Source organism: Xyrauchen texanus, chromosome 42 (genome assembly GCF_025860055.1).
Source record: "Xyrauchen texanus isolate HMW12.3.18 chromosome 42, RBS_HiC_50CHRs, whole genome shotgun sequence".
Classification (NCBI taxonomy): Eukaryota; Metazoa; Chordata; class Actinopteri; order Cypriniformes; family Catostomidae; genus Xyrauchen; species Xyrauchen texanus.
The window spans coordinates 7463756-7482933 of NC_068317.1; the positions used below are offsets into that span (position 1 = coordinate 7463756).

General features: G+C 38.3%; 1 protein-coding gene across 3 annotated transcripts in view; it reads right to left on the reverse strand.

The window, feature by feature from the left end:
• The window catches only part of LOC127635281 (cyclin-Y-like), an 82371-nt gene that overhangs the window by 33083 nt on the left and 30110 nt on the right, over nt 1-19178 (reverse strand). For 2 of the 3 annotated variants that reach the window (XM_052115191.1, XM_052115192.1), the window contains exon 2: nt 6746-6820. In XM_052115191.1, coding sequence (XP_051971151.1) covers nt 6746-6820 — 75 coding nt within the window. Of the gene's footprint in view, nt 1-4631; nt 4653-6745; nt 6821-19178 lie in introns of all 3 variants that reach the window. The other variant, XM_052115190.1, reaches the window with a different exon arrangement.

Here is a 19178-nt window from a genome sequence, read left to right on the forward strand (position 1 = left end):
TTTTTTGTGGCCACAAACTGCCCAATAATAAATGAAAAAGCATCTGATAGACATACACAGTGGCCAATATTGTAGCAGTCTCTGCGAGTAGACTAGGGCTGGGGGATATGTCAAAAATATTTCCATTATATTTTCATGGAAACAATAAATACAAATCATGATAAGGGATTTCATTGATTGGCCCAGCCTCCAGCACCACGTTAAAGGAATATTCCGGGTTCAATACAAGTTCAGTTCAATCGACAGCTTTTGCGCCATAATGTTGATTACCACATATAATCGTATTAACTCATGTTACAGAGTTACAGTGAGGCACTTACGATGGAAGTCAATGGGGGCCAATCCATAAACGTTCAAATACTCACCGTTTCAAAAATATAGACACAAAACAATATGCATATAAAACTAACCTTTTCTTTGTAAAGTTATACCAAATCTACTTTGTAGCTATGACAACAAACAGCATAAACCCTAAATTGTCAGTAAAAACTGCAATTTAAACAACTTTACAGTTCAAATAGTACACAAGTTTTAAGAGAAGAATTAATGTAAGTGCTTTTATAAAATTATAAGCTTTCAATTTCTGCTTTTAATCCCTCCAAAAATTGGCCCCATTCACTTCCATTGTAAGTGCCTTCTTTTTTCAAGAAGAGACTGAGAATTGAGCTTAAATTTAAAATAAATAAATAAACAAAAATTTTTTTTCAAAACTAAAATTTTTACTCCAGTGTAATTCCATGGACAATATTCAACTTAAGCCAATTCAAAACTTTGGGAAGGCATTACTTCGTTATGGAGCGAATGATGAATACAAGTTGATGTCACAAGATAGCAACGCCTTTTGAATCACTCATTACTTTATTATTTCTATTATTAAGTTTCACCTGAATGAGATTTTAAAATGAATGATTTTTTTGTTTTTTCTCCAGCAGGCTATATTTTTCTTAATAAGAAAATGTCTTTATCTAGTAGCTCAGCAGCAGCGTATTTGTTACTATTCATGCCAAAGTCTAAACCACATGCTATAATAAAAAAAAATCCTATCAGAGAGCATGCCAGCAGTGAAGATAGACACGATTGGCCTCTTAAATACACCGATAAGCCTAATATTGTGTATGTGTAGGTCCCCACACGCTGCCAAAACAGCACCAACCAACATCTCAGAATAGCTTTCTGAGATTCTATTCTTCACAACAGACTGTTATTTACATTTATGCATTTGGCAGACGCTTTTATCCAAATTGACTTACAGTGCACTTATTACAGGGACAATCCCTCCAGAGCAACCTGGAGTTAAGTTGCTTAAGGACACAATGGTGGTGGCTGTGGGGATCGAACCAGCAACCTTCTGAATAACAGTTATATGCTTTAGCCCACTACAATCATGCCATGGTCCAAATCACTGAGATCACATTTTTACACATTCTGATGGTTGATGTGAACATTAACTGAAGCTCCTGACATGTATATGCATGATTTTATGCACTGCACTGCTGCTGCATGATTGGCTGATTAGATAATCACATGGATGATTGTTGGTGACAAATGGGCTGGTTTGAGTATTTCTGTAACAGCTGATCTCCTGGGATTTTCCACACACAACAGTCTCTAGAATTTACTAGAATGGGACCAAAAACAATGGCACCATTCAACAGAGACTGGTTTAAACTGAAAAGTCTACGGTAACTCAGATAACAGCTCTGTATAATTTAGATGAGAAGAATATCATCTCTGAATATGCGGGTTGACGCTGTTTTGGCGGCACGAGGGTGACCTACACAATATTAGGCAGGTGATTTTAATGTTGTTGTGATTGGTTTATGTTATGCTGTTGCCTTTTTAATAACTGGATTAGTATCTAAAGTGCTGAGAAAAACAAAACAAAAAGTGCACAGCAACCATTTCTTTGTCAACTTCACAGGTTCATGGTTTGTCATTTCCCAATGCAGTCGATAACAATCTTTCGCGATTGGCTTTTGTCCCATCCTACAGACAACACCAGGACTAGAGAAATGTGTGTGTAATTTAATCAGAAATGTTATGGGGTTCCAATTATTTAATTGGGACTACGTCTACATGCCTACAATGCATTGCCCAAGAATTTGTATTGGCACAATGTTTGTTTCTGGGAATTCCGGCCTAATGGTCTGTTCAAAAACCCTGTAAGTAGGGATGCACTGATCCAAAACCTGGATCGGTATCGGCTCCGATACTGATGTTTTTAAATGGATAGGGTCAGATGAGCCCGATCCAAATCCGATACTGTGTGTTAGTCATGTTCGTTACAGTCAAGCTCCAAAAATGACATAAAAGAATCATAAAAATACAAAGTAGTTCATATGACTCATGCATTTTATTCAAAGCCACTTGAAGATGTGCAATAGCTCTGCGAATCACAAAAGGCTGCGTTTAATTAGTAAATAAACACAGGTAGTATCATATGCATGTGCAGCTTGTTAGTGGTGAATGGCGCTGCTGACACACAAACAACACACATGAGGCGGCAGCGGCTATTTTCATCTGTGAGTACTTACAAACAACATCTCAGATGTTGATGCTCAATAGTTCTGTTCACTTAGAACAGCACCGGAGGTGCATTTTATCAGAATTTGAATAAGAAACTAATTAAACTACTGTGAACTTGCCTACAAACAGACACTTACAGGACTTCCTGGAGTGTTAGTATCGTCAAAATAAAAGCACAAGGTTTTTAAAGTTAAAGGTGCACAACTAAAATATATTAGGGCAGTTAACGCGTGTTCCCCATTCATTTTCAATGGGAGAGATGCGGCAGGTGAAAAAACAGAGGCGGCAGTCGAAGCGGCAGCGATTTCCAAGCTCGTTCATGAGAATCCTGCCACTTTGTTGCTAAATTTCCTGAGCTATATAACCTTTCTTTGAGCGTTTAAGAGATATAAATAAGAACACAGCCGAAGTCGGTGTACCAGGACACGCATAATTTATGTTTGGAAGACAGATGACTATGCAAATGAGCCATGGACCATCTACTTAAATGTTCTCTTCCGCAACAGGTGTCTGAAACATCCACTTTAGATCATTAGAAAACACAATTTTCCGATATAGTTATTTATACTATATCAATCTGGCAATAGAGCAACAGCTAGCTGAGAGAACTTATATAAACAAACTTTCATTTCCATTTGTTTGATTAAGCACAAACTGTTTGCCCCTCAGTTACGTGTACCCATTAAAGTGTGTGTGTGCCGGCAATGATAGTTATAATAAGGTATGGTAATCGTAAATTTATCCTGGTTTCTTGATGGTTTCAGTAACGATTATTTTTGTACTTTAGAGGAAGAATTATTTGTTACGTTAAATGAGATCAAACGACTATTCGACAACAAAAATTTTGTCGACAATTTTTATTATCGACATTGTCGATAACTTCGACTAATCGTTTCAGCGTTAATTCAGACCATTTATGGAAGTAAGCAAACAAAAACAGTTTATTCAGAAATAGTTACGGCATTGACAATGTCCACTGGCATATGTGTGGGCGAAACAGGTTACCTTGATTGACAGGTGATGTATTTAAAGCCATTTTTAGGGATGAAAAAGCAGGTGGAAATGAAGAATTCACATCACACTAGCTATAAATCTAAGCTCAGGTATTAGCAGTTCAACTATGTACAAATAACACACACAATCACACATGGGCTCCTTAATTGCACTAAAATACAGCACCTAAAGATGACATCACAGAGCTCACAGTAATCTACACAACAGATTTGAAGCCAGACAAACGGGCAGTTTGACAAAGCTGAAGTACATGGACAATGCTAACATGCATATTCCAATAAAAATGACATATTGCTTATTTATCTATATTTCAAAGCCATTTGAAATATAGTTCTCAAAACAAATGTACAGTAAACTGTAACGAGTACACTGTAAATAAATGTTTCCCTACACTTGAAGTGATTTACTGTGATTTTTGCTTTGCTTATGAGTTGAAATTTCTTTCACCATGCAGTCAATAGAGCTCAACTTTTTAGGGAAGTAATTAACAACCACTAATATGTCGAACTGTTGTGTACCTCAGCGGTGAATGTTTAGCCAATGACAGATTGTCACAAATGATGTCACAATTTAAGGTGACAAAAACTCCAGAAAGCATGAGTTGGGAAAGTTGGACATGACCAGGCCAGTGTTTTTTTTTTAATGTATTTATTTATTTACTTATTTATTTGTGGGGGAAATCTGTGGAATCGATTTTAAACATGGTAAAATATGTTAAATTGTGTTAAATAATGGTACAAAACTCTTATTGGCAGCTGAGAGCATAATTAAATAATTTTAAATATTAAATAAAATAATATTTAATAAAATAAACTTTGAGAATTACAAAGTGGTTTAAATTCGGTGGAAATCTGTTGTACTTTCTGGAGAGCTCTATGGACACAATTTCAGTGTAAATGTACAACCTTAAGACAGCCTACTTTTTGTTGCCATGAAATTGAATACTGTTTACTCTTTCTAAAGTCTTTAGATAAAGAATTATGTGTAGTGACAATTTGAGATGTATGATAAAACTGTAGTCACTCTGAATCTTTAAAGCGTCAACACAACACATAGCAGCAGACTAACAGACACACGGAGGCCAAACATACCTTTCTTGTTGGGTAAAGGAACTGAAAAACAAAAAGGGCAGTGATTTCTAAATTAAACTTCCCAGTAAGGCCTTCACTTCACATTTCAGATGCGTGGAGCTGCTTACGGTGTTTAAATTCACAGAACTGTCCCATCATAATGTCATAGCGAAACCAAAGCAACATCACATCACACCAACATTTTTCAGAGAAATGTGGCTATTATAGTAATGTTTAGCCTGGCTAGTAATTAGGGATGGTCTAGTCTACTTTCTAGTCTATTTACCATTGTAGACTAACATTGTAATCATAATCTATGTTATGATCCTTGGAAGGGAAATAATTTGAAACAACTTTGTATAGAGCGTTTTAGCATGTTAAAACTGTTCTGTGATTAAGCATGCTAACTTGAGCTGGCCGATTTTATTTTTTTAATAAATTTTAATTTACGTTTTTCACAACATTTTATTTTTTTTTTAAATTGTGGATTTGAGGTTTTTGTATGGCGCGATTGTACAGTACAGTACGATTGTACAGAGTGATTGTACAGAGTGATTGTACAGAGTGATTGTACAGAGTGATTGTAGGTAGACTTTGTCCATCATGCATGTTCACATTAACATATTGTTACTCAAACAATAACTATGTTCTGTGTAATTTGTGCAAGTCATGAAGCACTAAGCTAATTTTTCTGAGATGTCAACAGAAATGTATGCTTCTATAATAAAGTGTTAGAACATATACGTGACAGTTATGGATGCTTCATATCAAATCATATAATGGATAGACTATAAATGGGAGAATCATCCATATCTCTTTTTACCATGATGATTCAGATAGATCGCTAATGTACTGCATTTATGGCCAACATTTAGGAAACGAAGCAATCGTTTTGGCAAGCAGCGGTATAATTTCATTTTGCTGCTCTGATCAGCATGTACCTCTAGAGGGTGCCACATGCTCACAGCACTGACGACTTTATTATTTTAAACTGAGCTTTTTGTTTTTTGCGTTTTCAAGTACACTGTAAATTTTCTGATATCTGGACTCTATCTGCAGGTGATTATGGTTATACATACACATTAATTGATATACTAAAAATATTTTCTAGATCAACATGACTATTTCTAGATAATGACTTCTAGACATCTTTCTAGATGGACTTTATTTAGATAAAATAATACCTACTTTGGCTTTGAGGTATTTTGTAGTTTTCTTATTTTATACTATTCTTTCAGAACATCAGTGTTATTTTAAATAAATTAGTTATCAAATTGTACTTTTATGCTGTTTTTATGCACTTTGTTTGTGCATTTCTGTTCAGCACTTTTGTTTTCTATAATGATGTCTCAAAAATGACAAAAAAACGTCTCGCTGTTTGTCTGCATCTTACGCAATGAGCATTGTGTTTTTGAAATAATACGTCAAGATAAAGAAAATTTGACTCCTAAAAACAAATTTTTGAGGACTGTGTTTCTGTAGTGCTCTGCCCAGATGTTTTTGAATGCAAGAATGTGTCCTACGTGAAGGCTCAGATTGTCTGGGGACACGGCCCATCCAAATAAATTAACCTTTCAAATATACCTGCGAGGGATCGTTAGAAAAATTTGACTGGGTAAAATATATATATATATATAGCTTCAGTGTAGTTCGCTCCTTTTTGTTATTAGCTTGTAACTACTTTTACAAACGAGCAGATTGACTGTATTTTAACTTGATGAAATTATAAGTAGTTTGCAGCTCGATAAACTACTGTACAGTTTTAAAGTAGTTTCCCAGACACTGTTAGTAAACAAGTCCTTCAGACAATCAACCAACTAGTTAATTTCAAACATTTGTAGTTTTCTTGCACATCCCTACTAGAAATATAACACTGAGAAGAGCAGACAGTAAACAAAGCTTAATCATTCAATGTTATTTATTTTAAACTAACACTGACAGAGAATACAGAGTCTTCTAGAAGGCAAATGTACTGTCTGATTAACTCAGGGCCAATTGAGTATTTGCCACATTCGGTTGAATCAAATTTAAGCAACTCTGACTGTCTTTCATTTTAAGTAATGTTTGCTCTAGCATATATTACATGATACTATTGCACTCATCCTGTGAGTCAGTAGACATGGACTGTATCTCACCGTCTGTTTGAGACTTGCTGAGGAAGATGGTGCTGGCCCGTGGGTGTTCTGAGGGGTTATACTCCATGTTGAGTTCTGAGGGGGGAAAGAAAGAATTTATTTTTCAAAAGGCTTGTTTTGTAATACTAGAATGACAAAAGCATTGTTTCTGATGAGAGGATGGTAAAATTCAGTCAAGGGAAGCCCAAACATTGAGTATATGTACGGTACACATAGCCTTGAGATAAGGAGACTTGATGAATCCTGATGTAGCCAAAATATTGGTTTATTTCATCAGTCTGGAATGGAATAGTAGCATACTGTGCAGTATATACTATGTACTGCATACTCAATTTAAAACATAGTATGTGAATCAGTATACAATGAAAACTTCCATATTTAGTTATGGCTACAATTAGATAATTATATTGTTTTACAACATAAACTACACACAGTTATGCCTCAAAGACTGTAGCAAAACATTTTTATGTTGCTAACAAGTTGCTAAATAACGACTACAACTACCACAAGCATTAAGTGAACATGCTTGGCGAAATGGAAAACAGTTGTAGTTATTATCTAGCAACTTGTTAGCAACGCGCAAACACACATGCACAAGCACACGCGCACATGCTTTAAAATTCACGTTTGAGGTTTGAGTGTAATTTATGCTGAAAAAACTAATCGTCCAAGTATCTTCAAGTAATGTTTTCCACAGATTTTCTTTTACTCACGGCTCGAAAATGCTAACTCTTTCTGTTTTTTTGACTACAACTGCAACAGCTCCATTGCACTGTAAAATATAATTTTCCATACATTCTGATCTGATTGTATACTGCATACTTTGACAAATGCAGTAGCTCATCCATTCCATGAGTACATTTCCATATTATAGCATACACAATATACCCACTGCAAAAACAATATCATTAGCGCTAGCTTGCAATTCCAAACATAGCCATTGTATCATTATTCATACTAAATTGTTTTAGATCTTAAATAGAGATATAACATAAAACAGGCAACCTGAGTAAACACAAAATACAGTATTCAAATATATATCATTTTTTTTATTGAAGCAAAAAAAACTTACCCAACACCTATATCACCCATGTGAAAAACGAACTGCCCCCTTAAACATAATAGCTGATTGTGCAGCAACGACCGCAACCAAACGCTTCTGATAACTGGAGATCAGTCTTTGACGACGCTGTGGTGAATTTTGGTCCACTCTTCTTTGCAGAACTGCTTTAGTTCAGACACATTGGAGGGTTTTTGAGCATGAACTATCCGTGTAAGGGGCTGCCACAGCATCTCAATCGGGTTCAAGTCAGGACTTCGACTATGTCACTCCAAAACTTTAATTTAGCTTCTTTTGAGCCTTTCAGAGGTGGACTTACTCCTATGCCTTGAATCATTGTCTTACTGTATAATCCACTTGCGCTTGAGCTTCAAATCACAGACTGATGACCGGACGTTCTCCTTTAGGATTTTCTGGTAGAGAGCAGAATTCATGTTTCTCTCAATTCTCGCAAGTCGCCCTGAAGCAGCAAAGCATCCCCACACCATCACACTACCACCACCATGCTTGATCGTATGTATGATGTTCTTTTAGTGGAATTCTGTGTTTGATTTATGCTAGATGTAACGGGACCGCTGTCGTCCAAACAGTTCCACTTTTGACTCATCAGTCCATAGAACATTCTCCCAAAAGGTTTGAGGATCATCAAGGTGTGTTTTGGCAAAATTCAGATGAGTCTTAATGTTCTTTTAGGTTAGCTGTGTTTTTCGCCTCGCCAGTCTTCCATGGATGGCATTTTTGGCCAGTGTCTTTCTGATAGTGGGTCATGAACAGTGACCTTTATTGATACGAGAGAGGCCTGCAGTTCTGTGGATGTTGTCCTTGGCTTTCTGGATGAGTCGTCACTGTGTTCTTAGAGGAGTTTTGGAAGGTTGGCCACTTCTAGGAAGGTTCACTACTGTGTCAAGTTTTCTCCATTTGGAGATAATGACTCTCACTGGGGTTCTTTGGAGTCCCAGAGCCTTTGAAATAGTTTTGTAACCCTTCCCAGACAGATGTATTTCAATCACCTTTTTCCTCATCATTTCTGGAATTTCTTTCAACCTTGACATAGTGTGCTACTGAGTGAGACCTTTTAGCCAACTTCATGCTACTGAAAAAAGTTTTATTTTGGTGTTGATTTGACTGAACAGGGCTGGCAGTAATCAGGCCTGGGGGTATCTAGTCCAGCTGAACCCCATTATGAATGCAGTTTCATAGATTTAGGGATTTAGTAACTAAGGGGGCAAATACGTTTTCACACAGGACAGTTGATATTGGCTAACATTTGGCTTTAATAAGTAATATTATAATTTAAAATCTGTATTTTGAGTTTACTCCGATTGCCTTTGTTTTATGTTAGATTAGATTTTGTCTGATCATTTTTAAACAATTTAGTATGAGATATACACAAAAACAGAAGAAATCAGGATGGGTGCAAATACTTTTTCACAGCACTGTAATATATGTTTATATATATATATATATATATATATATATATATATATATATATATATATATATATATATATATATATATATTGTATGTATACTGTATGTGTATGAGAGTATGTGACTATATGTACATCTTTAAGGAAATATATTTCAGTTGCTCTTTATATTTATTTATCGTTTTCCACTCTCCTAGTCTCTTTTCTTCTCTCCATATTCTACCTGTCTCTCTCCCGCAAAACACTAAACTCCATCTTTTATTTATCAGTCTTTACCTGCGCACCTCAAAGTGCTCCATATGTCTCACAGCAGAGAGTCTTTTGAGATTCGAGTGGCCCTCACACACAAAAGACGATGCTTCAAAAGACTCACAAAACAATACAGCCCGCTCACGTGGCGGCGTCTATGAACCGAGAGATGGTTATTTCTTTTTTATGGTTTTGCTAACAAATTTTTTAAATCTCAGGACAAGTGCTGTAACTGCCAGCCAAACGCTACTGTGGAAATATAGACAACCAAGGATGAAGTCAGTACTGTTTTTAGAGGGTCTGAGCTCTTGTGTTCCCTATTTCCTGGCTGGGGTGTACCATAGTCTTTCCTCTCATTACATTGTGTGTGATTGTGTGAGTTAGTCATTGTTGACCAGCATGAGGTCAAAGAGAGAGAGAGTGTGTGTGTGTGTGTGAGAGAGTTTAAAAAAAAGAAAGTAGACAAATAAAATGAAATGAATATGATTGTATTACTTGATAAATAAAAAAACTTAAATTGATATATATATTAATTAGAACTACAGTATAATATTCTAAATGTACATGCACAGAATATACACAGTATACACACTCACTGGCCACTTTATTTAGATACACCTTTACACCTAGTTATTCATGTGACAATCTAATCAGCCAATCGCCTGGCAGCAGTGTAATGCATAAAATAATGTAGATATGGGTCAGGAGCTTCACTTCAACCATCAGAATGGGGAAAAAATGTGATCTCAGTTATTGCAAACATGGCATAATTGTTGGTGACAGATGGGCTTGTTTGGGCATTTCTGTAACTGTTGATCTCCTGGGATTTTCATGAACAACACTCTCTAGAGTGTACAGAGAATGGTGCGAAAAACAACAAACATCCAGCAAGCAGCAGTTCTGTGGATGAAATTGCCTTGTTGATAAGAAAGGTCAACAGAGAATGGCCAGACTGGTTCGAGCTGACAGAAAGGCTACGGTAACTCTGATAACTCTTCTGTTGGGCTGGGACAACGCGTCGACGCAAAAAAATACGTCGACGCAAAATAAGCGTGTCGATTCGTCTGACCCAAAACAAAGATGGCGGCACGGCGAGTAGTAGAAACACGAGTGGCTCCTCAGACTATCAGAAGTGCAAGGCGGCATGCACTCGTTCCTCTAATTAAAGTATGGGAATTCTTTAATTTAAAAGGAAACAATTCCGTGATATGTCGTCTTTGCAAAATGGAGATGGCCTTCCATTCTAGCACCACGGCAATGCACCAGCATCTGAAGAGGCGCCACCCGGTTGTAGCTGCAGATGACAGAGCACCGTAAGTTTTTTTTCAACTCCCCACTTTGCACTCGATGTTGGAGTAGGCTATAATACGTTGTCGACACCTAAAGTTTTCGCCTATAGTTATTAATAATGCGCTTATAGCTATGAATGTCATGAAAAATACATAGAGGACACTGACAACGCACTGACAGACAGGACCAAGCAGGTAACATTTAATAAAGACTCAACTTTCAAATTTGGTCATTCAAAGAAAATTAAACCATAAATAGGCCTACTATTTTGTGGCTCTTTAATGTGTCGTGACAGATTGCCTCAGTTAAAGCTGCTCGTGAACCGATCATCTTTTCCTTGGTTAATTTATAGCATCAAATAGGCTAAACATGAATGTGGCCTACATCAGAAGGACTGTTGTTTTAACCGAGGAAAGATGTCAGTACAGTAGCCTACAATCCAGTATTCAAATTCAAATCCACCGACGTTAATCTTCTCTCTCCTGACTAATTTGTCGGACAAAATGGCGTATTATGATTGATTGATCAGATCCGCCAGTCAATCAAACTCCCGGCCATACACCTCCACCCCCAATGAAACCGGTATTACCGGTGTTGTCACAAGTCGATTAATCGAAATCGAATCGGACTGAAAAATAAATCGTTAGATTAATCGATGCATCGAAAAAAATAAATTGCTAGATTAATCTTTTAAAAAATAATCGTTTATCCCAGCCCTACTCCTCTGTACAATTGAAGTGAGCAGAATAGCATCTCAGAATGCACAAAATGTCAGACCTTGAGGCAGATGGGCTACAACAGCAGAAGACCACATGGGATTCCACTTCTGTCAGCCAAGAACAGAAAATTGAGGCTGCAGTGGCCCGACCATTTGTGTACCTCAGCAGTAATTCAGATTTGTCAGACTTCAATGATGTTTTCCAATCATCTACTAAGTTTTGGTGAGCCTGTGTACCCAGAGGGGTCTTCTGCTGCTGTAGCACATCTGTTGCATGTTCAGAAATGCTTTTCTGCATAGAACTGTTGTTCTCTTACGAGAGGTTCTCTCGTATTGCGTAAGCTAGCTTACGCTACGGGAAAGATTCATCTTTTCTGAGATATTGAAGCCAAAAAATGATCCTTAATTTTGTATCCATTGTCAACGCAGTTCAGCAGCTGCATACCTTGAGCGGGCTAGCTAGCGAGCTCATTGGTTGCCTATTTGATGCTATGGTTGCGCCTTCACTATATCAAAGCCCGCCAGAATGGGCGTGGCTAGAGTGCATATAAGCGTAAGTTCGTAGGCTGGAACCCTGATTTTCATCTATTCAGCGAAGCTCTTCGCATCTCTGAACTGCAGAAGCCGCGTCGCCGTTCGAGGGGAATCTAGCAAGCTTGGACAGCGCTCGAAGAAGCCGGCCGTCTTCGCCACCTTCAGCCATCCTGCGAGCTACGCCATCCGGCGACGTATCCTATTTAGAGCAAGCTAGTTCCTCAGCGAACTTCACAAAAAGAGCAACGAGCGTCTTTTTAAAGATGCCTCGCACCACCTGCGCCTCATGCCGCACCCCTCTCAGCGCCGGAGTCCGCCACCTCATCTGCGCTCTCTGCCTGGGACTGGAACATGCAGAGCTCGCCCTCGCTGACGGCGGATGCGGGCTCGACTCGAAGCACTCAAAACCGAAGCGCCGCTCCCAAAGGCTGCCGGAACCGGTGTTAGAAGCGACTACCTCGCCGGAGCCTCTCCCTCGAGCCTCGCTTTCACCCTCCCCGCCCCCCCGGGACGCGCAGTTGCCGCCGAGCGGCCGCAATGTTGGTTTCAGCGCACGCTACGTCAGACACGCATCATAAACATAAAATGTTTAGGTCACTGTGTCAAGTTAAATATAGTTTAATACTCAATCCTTAAACACATCTTGAGATCCCTTAGTTCCAATTTGCGCTCCATCAAGTGTTTTGAACGCAAGAATGTAACGCATGTTTGTGTTGTGTGTCTGCTGGATGGTTGTTTTCTTCAGTGTATAAACTGTGTGTTGCCACAAAGCTGAAGTTTCACTTACTGTCCTCTGGAGTAAACAGGTGGTACTACAAGCTTGCATTTCTCAGGAATCTTCCTTATACGGGGCCATTGCGATTAATCGCGTACATTATTTTTAACGTATTATTTTTTATCAAGTTAATTGCACTGAATTAATGCATTAAACAGCCCTAATACACTCACCTAAAGGATTATTAGGAACACCTGTTCAATTTCTCATTAATGCAATTATCTAATCAACCAATCACATGGCAGTTGCTTCAATGCATTTAGGGATGTGGTCCTGGTCAAGACAATCTCCTGAACTCCAAACTGAATGTCAGAATGGGAAAGAAAGGTGATTTAAGCAATTTTGAGCATGGCATGGTTGTTGGTGCCAGGCGGGCCGGTCTGAGTATTTCACAATCTGCTCAGTTACTGGGATTTTCACGCACAACCATTTCTAGGGTTTACAAAGAATGGTGTGAAAAGGGAAAAACATCCAGTATGCGGCAGTCCTGTGGGCGAAAATGCCTTGTTGATGCTAGAAGTCAGAGGAAAATGGGCTGACTGATTTAAGCTGATAGAAGAGCAACTTTGCCTGAAATAACCACTCGTTACAACCGAGGTATGCAGCAAAGCATTTGTGAAACCACAACACGCACAACCTTGAGGCGGATGGGCTACAACAGCAGAAGACCCCACCGGGTACCACTCATCTCCACTACAAATAGGAAAAAGAGGCTACAATTTGCAAGAGCTCACCAAAATTGGACAGTTGAAGACTGGAAAAATGTTGCCTGGTCTGATGAGTCTCGATTTCTGTTGAGACATTCAGATGGTAGAGTCAGAATTTGGCGTAAACAGAATGAGAACATGGATCCATCATGCCTTGTTACCACTGTGCAGGCTGGTGGTGGTGGTGTAATGGTGTGGGGGATGTTTTCTTGGCACACTTTAGGCCCCTTAGTGCCAATTGGGCATCGTTTAAATGCCACGGCCTACCTGAGCATTGTTTCTGACCATGTCCATCCCTTTATGGCCACCATGTACCCATCCTCTGATGGCTACTTCCAGCAGGATAATGCACCATGTCACAAAGCTCGAATCATTTCAAATTGGTTTCTTGAACATGACAATGAGTTCACTGTACTAAAATGGCCCCCACAGTCACCAGATCTCAACCCAATAGAGCATCTTTGGGATGTGGTGGAACAGGAGCTTCGTGCCCTGGATGTGCATCCCACAAATCTCCATTAACTGCAAGATGCTATCCTATCAATATGGGCCAACATTTCTAAAGAATGCTTTCAGCACCTTGTTGAATCAATGCCACGTAGAATTATGGCAGTTCTGAAGGCAAAAGGGGTCAAACACAGTATTAGTATGGTGTTCCTAATAATCCTTTAGGTGAGTGTATATATATATATATATATATATATATATATATATATATATATATATATATATATATATATATATATATACACACACACACATATACATACATACAACACACACACAGTATTTATAGCATGATGGTGATTTTCATTATAGCTTTGAGAGGCTGATTAGGGTGAAATAAATTGAAACTTTAAAAGTTGCATAAGTTATTTCGGATAATATAGAAACGTTTGTATTGGTCAAGTCGCTGAGTGTGGCTCTGTTTGTTGGTCACAAGGAGTTCATTATGGTGACATTTTTTGCCCCCACATTTTGAATTTCAGGGGCACCCTTTAATTTCTGACCCTGATACACAGGACTAGAATAATGATATGTTTTAATGAGAAAACCGAGCATTCGTGGACTGTTTTCTATGACATGGAGTCATTTCCTCTTTTCCTGTGACCCACCCTCTGTATATTGTGAGAGGGCCTGGAGGGTTTGAAGGGGGATGAAACACCCCACAACTTCCTCACACTCAGGAAAGAGCTGCTTCCAACGCATTCAAAGCATACATTAATCCATATCGACGTTCAATCCAAATGCACGATTCTTTTTAATAAGGGCCCTTTTTCAGTTATTCAGTTGAAAACAGCATTTCAACAGTCAGTTTGGTATAGTCATTCAAAATTTCTATGAATGTCCCCCTGTGTGGCAATTTTATTTTCATTGCTTAAAATGTTTTAGTAACATCTATATGTCAGAAATGACATATTTGAAAGTCTACCATTAATGACATTCTTAGTTCATACTATATACTCAATTAGGTCAATAAATGTTTGTGACCTGAATTACAGCACTACCCCAGTAAGCAGCACCAGCTGTGGCCTGACATGGGCGCAAATCATTGGCCAGCCAGACCCCGGCACAGGCTGGCATGATGCCCTATGATCTGCCTGGCACCAATGCCCACAGCTGTCAGCATTCCCTCCCTAAGTGACAAACGTGTGCATATGCACATACATAAGTAGAACAGCAGAGACTGTGCAGGACTGGATGAGATTGCCAGTCAATGGCCACTCGCTACATGAGAGTTTTTATTTATTATGGGTACACTATTGTATGAGAATAGTTCATAGAAAAATTGTAATTGTCATTTTTATTATGTATAAATTGTCATAAACCTATTCTGCAATTATTCTGATACACTAGGTGATGCTGAATTATTATTTGTATTTATTTATTCCATTGAACAACTGAACAACTGCACGTGAAAAACAAAGTGGTAAGACGAGTACAGACACTGATAAGGAAATGTTATTAAATATGATAACAGAAAGAGAGGTACTCCAGAAATTGAAGGGAAAATGACTGAAATGGAACTGGATACAAGGGCTGCAGTCTCTTTAATTTAAAAAGGAAAAATATGAAAGTAATTGGAAGCATATCCCACTGCAACCTAATGACATAATCCTCAAAACATACACTGGAGAAGCACTTGCGCCAATTGGGGTCATCCAAGTGGTTGTAAAACTGAGCAATCAGTCAGCACAGTTGCCACTGTAAGTTGTCAATGGTGACCATTATTTGGTAGAGAATGTCTGAGATCAATAAAACTCAACTAGCAAGAAATAAAAAGTCAAAAACAGATGTGCAGATACCTTTGCGAATTAAAAAGGCATTCCAAAGTTTTTGGAAAGAAAATGGGCACCATGAAGGGAATTGTGGTGAAACTTACACTCAAGCCAGGAAAGCTTCTGAATTCTGCCAGCCACGGGTTGTACCTTATGCCATATGACCAAAGGTAGAGGCTGAGTTGACACGCTTAACAGTGTTGGGAGTGATTTCACCAAGACAGCATAGTGAGTGGGCCACACCAATGGTTCCAATGAAAAAAAGAAAAGTTTTCAGAAAAGACTAGCGCAATCATTGAAGCCCCTGCACCAAAAAATGTAAGCCAATTACACTATTTCCTTAGCATGATAAATTATTACGGCTGTTTTTTCCTTAGTCTTGCATCCATGTTGAAACCACTCAATGTGCTCCATTGCAAGAATAACCAATGAACTTGGAGTGCGACCTGTGAAAAGTAACTCAAGGAAGCAAAGGATCTCCTCATCTCAAAAAGAGTACTTACACATTATGACCCAGAATTGCCCATTTGTCTTGCCTGTGATGCATCCCCGTGTGGGGTAAGTGCTGGGGTAAGCGCTTTCGCGTCCAGCGAAACAAAATGATGCTTGGATCGAGTGCGAGGCCCTGAGTATAATGTTTGGAATTCACAAAACTTAGAGGTAGAACGTTTACCCTACTTACTGACTTAGACTACAATTCTCAGCCCACACAAAAGTGTTCCACCAATGGCAGCAGATATTCTACAAAGACTCAATTATTTTTCTCGCCCAAAATATATGGCGACTATGGCACAGGTTTTACGTCATGAAGTTTGGTCATGAGACAAGCTAGAACTGTTCATCAGAATCAGACTGATCTCACAGTGCAATCAGAAACAGTAGTTTGACTTTTCTTTAGTTAAATTTGGTCTGTGGCCAGAGCGGTAAGTGTTGTTGCCGTATGGGCACATGAGAGCTCTATTTTCTAGGTTAAAATGTCCACAGAGGGGCGCCAAAATAGAGTTGTGAAGAGAGTTGTTTTCAGCTGTACAGGCATTAATACAGTAAAGATGAAAGCATATTTTATAAACTGACCCACCAGCAATCATGCTGTCAAAATGTAGTGCACGAGTCATATCGATTACTTTTATTGTGGGGTACTGAGGCAGATTCTTTACCGAACTTTGCCCATATTAGCAAATTCAGATTGTTTTGAAGACATTGGGGCCCTGACTGCACTGGCGTTACCTTTTGGCAAATAGGTAATGCTAGAGTGATGCTAGAGTGATGCTAGAGGTGCTGAAATTACAACTTCGCACCAAATAAATGAGGTGATACAAATGTATTATAAATGACCTCTTTAAAACAGATTTTAGGTTATGAAGTGTAGATGTCTGTCTAAATCTAAGAAGAAATAAAGACAGCCCTTTACACTGTTATTAGACTGACAACAAACATGTTTACATGCACAATCTTACACCAATTACGCTTAATAACCCAACAACCTGTGTGGTCATTTAAACTCCTTGAACGGTTTTCATAAACGGTTTAAGCAGAAATACTATCGACACGGGCAGATTTGTGCCCATTACCACAATTTTGCTTTGCATGTAAGCACCTTTGCCAGTGCTGAGCGCATGCATGATTACATTCTGATGTCAAAAGCAGAGATTAACCTGATGAATTCAAATCTTTTTTAATAAGCTGATATTTGGTAGTTATCAGCACACTGGTGTGTATTAAAACTAGGGGTGGGAATCACTAGGTAATTGGCGATACAATATTATATCAATATTTAGGTCACAATACAATATAATCGTGATTTATTTTATTTCTGGTGTACTGTATTGCGATTCAAAACTGTGATTTGTTGCAATATTTTACAGAATAGAATGTGTAATAGATACTTTAGTTTATCTCTAATGTGTTCACTTTAGGTGTGATTTAAATATGTAATAATAATAACAATATAGTTATATAACACTTTAAATCCCTCTGGCTTTTATTTTTGTGGAACACTGCAGGAAGAACTTTGAGTAACTGTATGCTAGTTCACAGTAGTTGTAATATGCTTCTCAATTGGTGAAATGCTCCTCCGGTGTTGCTCTCAATTGCATGTTTTAAATGAACCGAACTATCAAGCATCTGGAGTTCAGTGGGGCACTCACATATTGTGAATCGCGAGTGGTGTAAGTGTGCTGTGTGTCAACAGTGTGGCGCTCATTCACTGAAGCGTGCTGCGCATGCAGACTGTATTAACCTTTAAATGCAATTACAATATACAACTAAAGAACCGCTACAAATCCCATCCGATGTGTGCAAGTCAACTGACCGACTGTCCTTTCTCTCTCGGAGTGAAAACAACACGGCACAATACGAGTGAACTTGTTCATGAAGTTCATACTGTATGTTTGAGTTTTTTTCCCAGTCAAAAGTGAGGTAGCAATTGAGGCAGCAAGGCCATATTTGACCCCAACTTAACAAAAATATGAAGCTTAAGTAGTTTTCTTTCAAAAGGAGCTTAAAAATTCATTAACAATCCACCTGATAACACAATCAGAACGAAAAGCCTTCATGTAAACACATAAATCCAGATAAAATGATCCAATTAAGCTTGGTCTGAATTAAATTTATATCCATTGAAAAAGATGCCACAGATCTTGAATAATTGCCAATTAAACCTTTGAATCTGACGTAGGCTATAGTGCAGCGCAAGACAACTCACTTCCACAAATCTGTGATATGTGTGTGTGTGTGTGTGTGTGTGTGTGTGTGTGTGTGTGTGTGTGAAAAAGGTAATGGGACAGTTTCTGGGCATCATGCCCACAACACTCATACACAAACATATAGAAACACAAACCCCATGCCACATGGCCTTCATTGATGATTACCAAACACTGACAAAGAGCCACATTATGAGAAAAAAAAAAACACTTGGAGCGAAGACTCCTAATCACATAAGTTACTCAAAGACATTTTGAAATAAAAAATTAATTATATATATATATATATATATACTTCCTATTATGAAGACATAACTGTTACAGGTTTAGAGGCTTATTTCATTAACAGACACCTATTATCAAATCCAGTTCCAGTCAAATAAAAAATAATTCTCTGAACAAGAAATGTTCTTGTTCAATAAAAGTTAAGCTTTCATCGATTACCACAGAAAACAACTTGGACTCAGTTAGTAAATACATGCAAACATTTTGTGTACATGAATGCATTACAATGGAAGTCTATGGGGCACAGCACCAGGTTACTATCAAAAGTAAAGCCAATTTTAGGAGTTAGCACTGATGCTAGTGAACTAAAACAATCATTAGCACAAATCAGGCTTATATTTTTGTTTGCATACAATTTGCAATGGTCTGGGAATAGACCCCTGTCTGGAAGACCCATATTCACT